A 12,177-nucleotide genomic window follows, 5' to 3' on the forward strand; every position below is an offset into this window, starting at 1 on the left:
AATAGCTCATGAGTAAGACAGAGGCGGGGAGAGGAAAGAAGGAAGGGGAGAATAAAAGAGAAGGAGCAGTGGTAGGAAAGGAAGAGGTAAAAAAAAGAGAGGAAGAAGGGAAAGGAAAAGAAATGAAAGGACTAGACAGTGATTAAAATCTGAAAGTTCTAGGGAGGTGAGAAGCAAAGACTTTTCTAGACTGGCACACTATAAGTCAAAGCACGAAAGCAGAGATGCACAGGGATACATAGGAGTTATATCAGGCATGGACTATGCTGAGGAGTGTGAAACTCTGGGTTCTACTGCAAGCACTGGAAAAAGTGTTGGGACTAATATTGAGAAAGGAAAAAAAAGCTAGGTCACACGGACACCAAGGTCCAGTTATCAAAATACATTATTTGGCTACACTGATCAATAAGTCCAATGAGGACTTATGAACTCATCCTAGCTCAGACTTCCCCCTTTTCTCCCTAAAAACCACTCTGTCAGAGACACCTGCTGCTGTCTGCCAAATCCAGAGGCAGCGCCGTACACCGTAACTTGTCCCCTCTGAGGGAAAATAAATCTCTTCTGTGCTGAGATTTGGGGTCTAGGTGTGGTCTGTGCTGACTCTGAGGCTCCTTCACTACCAGAGGCAGAAAACTGCTGAGACATTATAGCTTAGAAATGAAGTAAAGTGACAAAAGAAATAGAAAAAGTATAAACCAAACATGCTATATAGAGGCTGATGCCATTCCGAATATCTCAGCAAATAAAGGCAATCCCTGAAATCCAGATGGTGGTGGAAGGAAAGACCTGACTCCCACAAATTGTCCTTTGACCTCCGGGGCCACACAGTGGTGTGGACTCTCTCTATCCCCTCAAAATAAATGAATGAATGAAAAGGAGCTAAATTCCACGAGAGAGTAAAAAAAAAAAGCTTATTGCTTAGGAGTTCGGCAAGATTTTATAGAAATATGGATTGCTAAATTAAATGTGGCAGCACAGAAAATGAGAGAAGTCGCCTGAAATCAGCTTCCCATAGTCTAACAGGCAGCCCACAATGACACATTACCAAAGCTCACAAAGTGTATGGAACCTTGTCCATTTGTCAAATGTTTGTATCTGTCCCTAAAGAAATCTTTTAGAGGTAGAAACAGGAATGTCCGGAAGCTTTGTGCAGCTTTAAATATGGCAAAACACTTTCACTCGTGCTCTTAGAGCCACTACAACTTCCAGGTAGCCTGGACATTTTTATTCTGCAGTTAAAATTTCAATTGTCACCCTCTTCCAATGATACGACTTTAGTGAACAAGTAAGTATATTAAATATCAACTCCTTTAATTGTAGAGAGTAATAGAGGCTCAGAAGGTGACTCACTTGCAGCAAGGTCAAAGCTTGGATAGAGATTAACCAAGCCCACCAGCCACAAAGTGATTTCAGTAAAGCAAACAATTGCTTCTCACAGCCCCCAATGAAACCTTTTAACCGGAAATCTTACTACCCACTCTACTGCTGTGGCCTCGGTGTACTGAATGTGGAAAGACAATAGAAAACAAAAATGCTAATAGCTAATAAGCAGGCTGTCGCAAACGTGTATAAACAACTGCTTCAGAACTGGCGAGCCCACACCAGGTGTATGCCTTTAATCCCAGGACTGGAAGGCAGAGGCGGGCAGAATTCTTTGAGTTTGAGGTTAGTGTGATTTACATAGAGAGTTCCAGGCAAGCCAGCATTCATAGTGATACCCTGTCTCAGAATAAAACCTAAGCAAGCCATTGAGCCCATTACTACCCCTTTCTTCAATCACTGAAGGTTAACACTTTGGAGATTCAAAATAGACAAATCGTCACCATTAGCTACAGTATGCTCAGCTGTGGACAATGCCTGTTTCCTCTTACCCCATAGTCTAACCTGCAGTATGTACCATATGTGGCCAAGAAAAGTTTTGAATGCAGTCCAACACAAAACCATAAACTCATTTAAAACACAAGATTCTTTGCTTGTCTTTTAGAATTCAATTGTAAGGGTCCTGAGGGTGAACTGTGTAGATGACAGGGTCCTGCTGAAATGACAAAAGATTGGACACCCCTGAATGACTATTACTACAAACATCAACAGGAGAAGCTTGAGTTTTTGAGAACCTGTGTATAGAAAACATAAAATAACTCCACTGCAGCAGCTTTCCTCACAGAAAAATAAATTATTGCTTCATTTATTTTGTAGCTTTGATGAGTTCTCTAGATGCAGAGGGTAGAAATCACTATTAAGTAAACATTTATCTTTGAATGTTTTCTTTATGTTCTGTCTGTTTATGTTCAACTAAGCACATGCCACAGTATGTATAGGGGTGTCAGAGGACAACCTGAGAGAGTCACTTCTCTCCTCCCATCATGTGAGTTCAAGAGATTAAACTCAGGTCCTTAAGCTTAGCAGCAAATTACCTTTACTGTCTGAGCCATCCCTCAAACCCAACCCTAGGTATTTCCTGAGAAGATAGATATATAATGTTATCTTTGAAGTTCTGTAGATGATTAACACACCATGTCTGTACTCTGAACTTAAACATGAGACCCTTCCAGTTAGATAACCCACCCTAGCTCAGACCCATAGTTCTTGTGAGAGACAAAAAGTGTGAGCATCTGGAGTGTGGTATTTATCTTCTAGATCCTCACCTAGGTATTCCTAAATAAGACTCGCAGCAAATCTTTAGACACACAGTGGCAGTCAAACGTGGAACTGAAGAGAGCACAAATTTAGGAAAAGAACAGCAAAGCAATGGTTCTCCTGTCATTGCCATCACCATGCCTACCACAACTGCAGCCCAAGGTTTCACCCCCATCTCTCATTTTCATATTTCAGCAGTCTTCTGAGTGGGTTTCCTAATAAATGTACTGTTCCTCATGTCACATTCAGGGTGATAATTTGGAAATATAAATCAAGTGTCAATAAGATGGCTTAGCATGTAAGAGCTCTTGCCCCAGAAGTCTGACGATGTGAGTTCAATTCCTGGATCCCATATTGTGAGAAGTGAGAAACAACTCCAGAATGTCACACTCTGACTTCCTGGGCACAGTATGCAAAGGAACACACATGCACACACACGCAGAGGCTTGCACACACCACATGCACACACAATTTAAATAATTCTTCAAAATGTAAATCTGATCCACCTTTACCACTTATATAAGTCCCACAACTCTGAGAAAAAGCTTACTATGCCTCAGTTCCTCGTTTGTAAAATAAAGACAGAGTTCCTGTAATGAGAATGCCAGGCTAATATTTACACAAAACTTGGAACTTTATGAAACACAAGGAAAGCTTAGATCACTACTGTTTTGCCATCCACCAACATCTCTGCTTTAAGGGCATCTGAGTGGTTTCTTTCACTCTAAAGTTGAATTTCAGCCTCGTTGTGACCTATACGTATCTCCACCTCTGATCACACTTTGCCTTCTCTTTCCAAATGTCCTGATCTCTTCTCTCCTACGCTTTACAGGCTCAATTCCATCACCTTCTAACTTGGCTTAAGTGACTCTTCCCTCGAGAGCATTGCCTCCATTTTTCGTACCACTTTGTACACCTATCAAACTGCCTGACAGCCACCCTTTGTAAGCACAGATAACACCACTGCATTATAGTATGTCTGATAATGTCTGTCTCTGGCATTATAATCTAAATTCTCAGAGCCTGTCATTCCTTTATTATTATTATTATTATTATTATTATTATTATTATTATTATTATTACTTCCATTATTACTACCGTAAGGACTTTATTGCTTGAGTACATAGGTATGCTTATGGCACGAGGGTAGAGACTATGAATTATATTTCTGATGGATGATCTTGACAGTACTGTGTTAATCAGTGAGGTTTTTCTCTCCGAATCAGATGGAATTTAGTACACTTATCTTTTCAGGTTCCCTGAAGATGCCCACACACAGCAACTATTTCCTTAGTTAAACAGTAATGACCTTCAGGAAGGCTAGGAGTAAGTCCTTTAGACTTATCAATTCCCATGAGTAGATGACCCAGCACAACAGATACTAAAGAGCAGACTGAGTGGATGGAGTCTGCCCCTTCTCGGTCAGTTTGGAAATGTGCTGCCTCACTCAGGCACATGTCAACTTCATTCAAGTAGCAATACCGCAGCAAAGGGATTGTCGACAAGAACAGGTCTTTTCCAGGAGTGTGTCTGTGTTCCATCATGGCAGTAATCCGGCACCCAAGTTTGTTTATCACTTTCTCCCAAGAGCCTATTCCAGCACCTAACACAAAGCAGTGCTCAGTGAACAGGTGTTAAACAGAGCCAGCCCCCCTTTCGCCCTTTGCCTTCTCTACCACTTTCTGTGAGGTGAGGGACATTAAACAGCAGAGTGCAAGAATGTGAACCGCATAGCATCTTGCCCCTCCCCACTCATGCTTTTCCTCTCTCCTTCCACCCCTCCCTCTTCCTTTCTCTTAGTTCTTGCAGCTGTCCGTTCATTGCGCCATCTTGTAAGGTTTCTCCCCTCCTCCATGTCCTTCCAGCTGGCCACCACCCAAATAATCATTCTGAGACCTTGCTCCTAACCACAAACTGTCTGTACTAAAAGGCACTGTTTACATTCTAACTGAATCTGTAGCCAGAATGCAGTGGGCATTGGCAGTCTCACAGGGAACAAAATCACACTAGCTCCAAAGAAGGCACATAACTAGTTCTCTCATCTGTAATGAAGTTTGGTTGGTTTTTTTTTTTTTTATCGCTGCTACTTGACTACCAATTGCCCCACCTCCCAAATGACATGTCACACCACTAATAAACACAATCCTTATTTAGGACTACAGAAACAAATGGGGTTATATCATGTGCAGAAGTAGCCGAGAGTGTCTGGCTAGAAAGAACACAGTATTTAAAGTGTAATAAGTGGGTTTGAGACAGCAGGGCAACCTCATTAGCTCTGTGACCTTGTACAAAGAAACTGAACCTTGCTGCACTTCAGTTTCCTCACCAATTACAAGCAGACAATCAAACTCATATAATGAGGCTGCTAGGATCAAATGAAATATGTTAAAGCACTGGGTAAATTATACAATGTTCTGCACAAATATTTCATTTATTACTCCAATTAATTCTCCTTTCAAGTCTTACTGATAACAGCTGATAAAAGAAACTGAAAATAGTTTTATGCCAAGGATGGCTACAAACAGAGGTAAACTTCTATATGCCTGTTTACACTGGGAATTAACTAATTAATAACTAATAGTTTGCATTTTGCGTTTTGTCTTTACATTGTATTCATTTTCTTTGAAAGTGGTCTTGTGCACATGCATACTCTGAGCAGTCAAACATGCTTGATTTACTCTGCTACACTGTCCTACAAATGATTCTTTCCTAATTTAACTACATTTCTCTAACAACATCATAACTGACCCAAACAAGATCTCATTGTCCTTGAATTCACTGTGTTAGTTTGAATACAACTCCTTGTTGGAGGAAGGTGTCACTGTGGGCAAACGACTTGAGATCCTTGTCCTAGCTTCCTGGAAGTCAGTCTTCCCCTAGCAGCTTTCTTTTTCTTTCTTTTTTTCTTTCTTTTCCCTTTCTTTTATCCTAACAGCTTTCAGATCAAGATGTAGAACTCTCAGTTCCTCCTGCACCATGCCTGTCTAGACACTGCCATGCTCCTGCCATTGATGATCCTCCTGCCTCAACTTCCCAAGTGCTAGAATTACATAAAGACATATACCATTAGACTTGGGTGTGTATGTTTTTCTAAACCTTCACACATACAGAGCAAGGAAGACTTTTTTGCTCCAACTATAGAAAAATACTCTAAACATTCTAGAGGCCCACTCTAGTTTGGAAATACAAATTAATTTTCTAAATACATCTCTAGGTACATTCCAGCTACTAATCAAAATAATTTATCATAGTTCAAATTCTAATAAAGGTGGAACAAAAATTTTAAAACGTATTTTCCAATTCATAAACAGAAATTTTCTTAAGATTACAATTCTGCTGATACTTTAAATTTTTCTTTACATTAGTGATTCCCATACCTTTGGTCCAACATCCCCCTGACTAAAATGTCAACTTTCACATACAGAAATAACCTTGTATTCTTAATCTTTCAAGGATATAGATATATTATTATAACCTCTAAATTTTATTTACTAAATAAAATTTGCATCTGTATATGCAAAAAGGAATTTTGAATTCTAAAGATCATTTTATTTTAAAATATATGAATCATTCTCATATGATTTGCTATCTTTGGCATCTAAGTGACCACTAATTACCAACAGAGCTTTTATTAACTTATGAGCAATAAACACAAAATATTTCTTCTTAGTTCTATTAAAGGAAATCATTTAAAAATCATATCACATATCAAAATTCATTTCCAATCACATACTTGTTCTTTCTACATATTCTTTGACAATCCAAACACTAAAACTATTAAAATAACATTACAGATGTTACTGTTGAAATATTGGAGACCAATTGCCTTCACTGATGTCCCTTTTGAGTGATTTGAAGGTCCATTACTAGTTCAAAACATTGTTATGTGCTCTTCTATTCTTTTATAGGAAATAGAGTGCATTGTCTATTTTAACCAGTGCTTGCTGTGTTGTTATATTTTATGATCTATTATTTAGCAATAATATAAGAAAACCAGGATAAGAAACCATGTTATAAGAGAATTCTACAACAGCAGTACACAATTTATTGAGACCAGAAGAAATGATTCAACAGTTAAGAGTATTGGATGCTTTTCCACATTCATTTCCCAACACCCACACAGTGGCTCACAGCCACCTGTAATTTTTGTTTTAAGGAATTTTATACCCCCTTCTGGTCTGTATGGATGCCATGCACACATATGTTGCACAGACAAACATGTAGGCAAAACACTCATAACAAATAATTTTAAAATATTATAACACACTCATTTAAAAAACTACCTTGTAACCTATAGTCTTCCGATAATAAAGAATTTCCTTTTCCAGGAGCTCAAATAAGCGTGGTGGAAAAAATTGAAAATCTTGAACATTTGGCTGTTTTGGAGGCCGAGGAGCCTGTGAGAGAAAAATATATCACATACAATTACATTTATATTTGCTTTCATTAGGCACAACTAATATAAGTCACTTTACTGATTCTTGTTTACATTTGGAAAATTAAATATAATAGAATCCATTCATATAGCCGCTTCCCATCAAGTTTTTGTTGTGCTGTTATATTTTAGGAAGTGATAAGAAAATTTGAATCACAAACCATGTTGTAAGAAGATTCTACAACAGCACATAAGAAGTGGCCCTGTCCAGATTTACCTTTGGGACCTTTGGCTCGCTGACACGTAAAGCCTCTCTAAAGTAGGCATCCACTGCGTAGTTGGCTTTGCGTTCTCGTTTAGGAGGTTCAATCCATTCCACCGTACCAAGCTACACACAACAAGCAAGAACAAGAGGTTTAATTACTGCAAACTATTTCCTCAGCAGCACATGCAATAAGGCAGTAGTTAAAAGCAATTAAAACCTGCTTCATAAGTCCTACTTCTACCTGCAAAGTTCCACCACACTGCTGTAAATCAAGTTTAAGAAGAAAGACATTTTGTTTTATTGTTGTTGTTTAGCAATTTTTAAAATAATTTTTAAATTATTTGACAATAATCTGCATAATCTGATTAACATCTAATGCCAATTTAAGTAAATAAGTAGTAACTCTCATAAAAAGAAAAGTAATATTGATTCTGGTAACTTTAAACATACAATAGGTCAGACGAGAAAATGACCTGAAGAAGCATGACAGTCACATCTTCAAATCAAGAAAACATATTCAAAAGGAACATTCGAGAAAGCTGGGGCTGGAGGGATGTCTCAGTGGTTAAGAGCACTGACTGCTCTTCCAGAGGTCCTGAGTTCAATTCCCAGCAACCACATGGTGGCTCACAGCCATCTGTAATGGGATCTGATGCCCTCTTCTGGTGTATCTGAAGACAGCTACAGTGTATTCATATAAATAAATTAATTTTTCTAAAAAAAAAAAAAGAAAGGTAAGCTGGAATGGAGTGGAGAAAAGTCACTGGAATCAGAAAGATTCAGATCTGAATCTGAATCCTAGCATTTCACTGGTCAGACACCTTTAAGGATTATTTCTGCTTTCATGAAATGAGAATACTTAATACTTACCTGTAGTATTAAATATCACCACAAAGGATCTGGGAATCTAGCTCAGTAGTACCGTGTATGGGTAACTTGTGCAAGGTTTTAGATTGGAGCCACAACACCAAAACAGTAACCTCAACAGTTAAATATAAGATATTATTACACATGAAAATTAGTATTACCATTGACTTGTAGCATTACAAAACCTACCCCATTGCCAGCTAGAAAATGCATTGTAATAGTCAACAAACAAAACTGACAACACAAAGTTCTGGAGTCCAAGGGAAATTTTTCTCATTCCTATTTATCTCAATTTCATAGTGTTTAGCCTAGTGACTTTAAATAAAATGAGCCATGGGGCCTTTAAAAGGCCATTCGTGTATCATTAATGGTCCTATCTCTTACCTTAAGGTTGATTTCAATATGGCATCCCAGGCGAAAGTAGATGGCAAGGCTGCCTGTGACTCAGTAGAACAATTGCTTATCATGCACAAGGCCCTTGGTTCAATCCCCAAAACCACTTAAGAAAACTATGGAGAATAAACTAAGGATAATGAGGGTGGTTATGGATCTACAAGTTCCCACACGGCCCAGAGAAGTAAATCCCAAAGTTAGAGCGGATAAATCAAAGTCTGTGTAATAACAAAGAATAGATTTTTGTTGATTCCTAAGATTCAAACCAGTGTGCAAACTCACAAGAAACAACACCATTATGCGATGGAATTTAACACAGCTGGGGGTGTAGCTCAGTGGTAGACTGTTTTCCTAGAACACACAAGGGCAAGATGACAAACAGTGAAAGGATCTACCCTGAGAGAGGAGGGGATCCTAGCACTTCAGAATTAAAACACAAGCTGCCATCTGTTGGAGAAACTGTAAATGAGATTTCTTTTCTCATCCTATTTATTTATTTGTGTGTGTGCACATGTGTGTATGTGTGCATGCATGTTCATGCCATGTCGCACCTGCGAAGATCAGAGAACAACTTTTAGGAATCGGTTCTCTCCACCATACGGATTCCAAGGACTGAACTCGGGTTGTCAGGCTTTCCCTGAGCCATCTTGCTCACCCTATAAAGTGAGATTTCCTTATTACAAGAAAGGTTAGAGTAAATGGCCTTTAATGTTTTCTAACTCTAGAAGGTTATAAGAAATTGTAATGTGGTGTCTAAATAAAATAATATCCACATTTAGGGCTAGAGATGTATGTCAGTGGTAGAGAACATGCCTAGCATGTAAGAATCCCAGGGTTCAACACCAAACAAAGGAAGAAAAGAACAGTGGAAGAGAGGGAGGGAGGGAAGGAATAAGGTAAAGAAGGAGATGAATTGTGGCTTTTTTTACCAGACTAGTTCATGTATTAGGTGACAGTAACGGGGGGAAAGATTTTATAAATAGCTCAGGAGATGGCAACAGAGGATTCCCCAGAGGAAGCTGGCTTTAGTGAGCCCAATCAGTGAACTATGACTTCAAGTGACAAACCCTGCCTCAATATATGTCATCATTTATCAACCACTGACCTCCATACACATGTGAACATACATGTACACCAACATTAATGTGAACACATACATACACATATACATGCTTACAAAAAGATTTTATAAATAACATAATTGAACTTTTCAAAAGTAAAACTTTATTCTTGAAACTAACTTTATAAGAGTAATGTATTTGGCCATCCAATCAGTGTTTGTTTGAAAGTCTGGGTGTTAAAATTTGAAATAAATGTTAAAGGCCAGTTCTTGAACTTTCAAAAACAGAATAAATTATACTGAATTGGTTTGTTTTAGATGAAAGCATATTAATACTAACATATTCAAGTCAATTTATAGAGGAATAATGTCAGCTACCATGATTTAATTTACTAGGCATGCTAGTAAAATAATGTAACTGATTCAACAAATCATATATGCAAGTCTACCTTAACATATACTTTCTAAGATTTATAAACAATATACCTTTGGATTTTCAGTTCTCCTCAGAAACAAGGTCAACTTAATTTATGATCCTATCTAGAAAACATGAATGCACAGAAATAAAATGCAATCTCAAATGAGAATACTCAAAAAAATCCTTATATTTGGCTATTATTGTATGCTAGACATTCAATTATAAAAATCATCATTATTATTAAAATATATCTTATCTGGGGATGAAGAGATGGCTCAGCATTTAAGATCACTGACTATTCTTCGAAGGAAACTGGGTTCAATTCCCAGCAACCACATGACAGCTCACAATTGTCTGTGTCTCCAGTTCCAGGGGATCTGACACCCTCACATAGACATACATGCTGGCAGAACACCAATATACATAAAATAAAAATAAATAAATTATAATATATATCTTATCTGTAAATTATGATGTTTGCTAGAAATCAAAGCATGGAAAAGCCTATTATATTATATATACACAAGTGTTTTACTAACACTAACCTAATATACTTCAGTAATACAGCATGTGCTGAGCATGAAGGGGCCTAGGACTGGAAAAAAGAAGTTCCAATGATATTTAGGTTCTACTGATATTTTTTTCTACTTTATAAAACAGTCTTAGTACCAATAAGCCATAAGAATAATTGGAGAATAAATAAAAGTCATATCATATAATTAGATCTAAAACACATATTAGGCAGGCAATTTCCACCCTGTGCAGAAAGGCCATCACCTCCATCTAAGCAGGAAAAAGCACAAAGCAGTCTGAGTTAAAATTGCAAATAAAACAGACAAATATAAGTCAAAACCAAAACCTATCAGAGGCAGACCACAGCAAAAAAAAACGTTGTCAGTATAGTAGGTGCAATGTAATTTTAAATGGTTCAGCTCTCATTTTTTCAGTAAAACCAAGCTCTAAAGCGGAGTTTTTCTTTAATAAAACATCATTTCTATCAGTTCAAAACTATGTTTTATGGACCAATTTTAGCTACAACAATAAAAACTATTGTACATCAAAAATAAACAGACGTGAATCTAGAGTGATATAAATAAAAAAGGACAGAAATAATTGACAGAGAAGAGGTAGTTTCTTCTTACAGAAATTCCCAAGTAGGAAATATAGATGGAATGAGAAAATTGCCCTCAGGCAAACACCAAGACAATAATTCTCCCAACAGATGCTAAGATCATTGCATACAAACTTGAAAACTTCCTTAGCAAGATAGTTACCAATTACAAAAGAAAAAATACTAAATTCATAGGAAAGAAACTCAGCAGGTAAGTGAAGAAGGTTAACATCACCCTTAAAATGCTGGTTTATATCACTGATATTAATATCTGATAACATATACAGGGCCCAACAACCCTTCTGGAATATTCTTGCCAAAAATACATAATCTCAGTAAGCACATGAAAAATGGTCCAAACAACACAAAGTGAGAGACAAGTTACAAATAACTGATGAATGATTTTCCAAAGCTTCCAGATCATGAAAGAGAAACAAAAACTGGAGAACTCTCACAGAGTAGGAGCAACTAGGAACATAGGAAAAAAATGCCCCAACATCAGGCAAGAGAATTCCTCTTTTGAGTTGTTCATCACGGGGGCCCAAGAGACTCCCAAAAGATTTCAGAGTATTGCTATTAACCTTGGTTGCTCCCTAGAAGTAAAAGAAAAGTCCCTATTGCTGAAGATACCATAGATTTCAGACACACAGGTCCCTTATGTGAAACTGGCCTGAATGCCTCCTCCTTGAGAACTATGCCTCCTTGACGACTAGTTTTCTTCAAGGTACCAGAAGGTGCCATGCAAACTTCCAAAAGAGGGAAGCAACTAACAGTCCTACATAGTGATGATACTTGTAAACCACAATGATGACCAGCAGGGCACAATAACTCTGAGGGTGTTGGAAGCAACCAACAGCTCTTTCATGTGTTGACTTAAAAGACACTAAAGAGGAGGGAAATCATGCCTGGTATTAGAAATCCAGCCAACTACCCAGGGCTGGTGAGGCCATTGATATTTGCAGAAAACCTACAACCACCACTTTACTAAATCAATATAAGTCCTAACTGCATTCTGTATTAATCCTTATACCCACAAATACAATGTAGCTAT

At 37.7% G+C, this 12,177-nt stretch overlaps 1 protein-coding gene across 8 annotated transcripts in view; it reads right to left on the reverse strand.

Annotated features, from left to right (window-relative positions):
* Smarca1 (SWI/SNF related, matrix associated, actin dependent regulator of chromatin, subfamily a, member 1) overlaps positions 1-12,177 on the reverse strand; it is an 86,492-nt gene that overhangs the window by 36,860 nt on the left and 37,455 nt on the right. For all 8 annotated transcript variants that reach the window (XR_010061202.1, XM_006257526.5, XM_063280088.1 and 5 more), the window contains 2 exons: positions 7,290-7,400; positions 6,921-7,034 (listed from right to left, as the gene is read on the reverse strand). Coding sequence is in view for 7 of the 8 variants with exons in the window: in XM_006257526.5 (XP_006257588.3) it covers positions 6,921-7,034; positions 7,290-7,400 (225 nt within the window). In the remaining variant the exon portion in view is untranslated. The remainder of the gene's footprint in view (positions 1-6,920; positions 7,035-7,289; positions 7,401-12,177) is intronic.

This window comes from Rattus norvegicus, chromosome X, assembly GCF_036323735.1.
Source record: "Rattus norvegicus strain BN/NHsdMcwi chromosome X, GRCr8, whole genome shotgun sequence".
Taxonomy (NCBI): domain Eukaryota; kingdom Metazoa; phylum Chordata; class Mammalia; order Rodentia; family Muridae; genus Rattus; species Rattus norvegicus.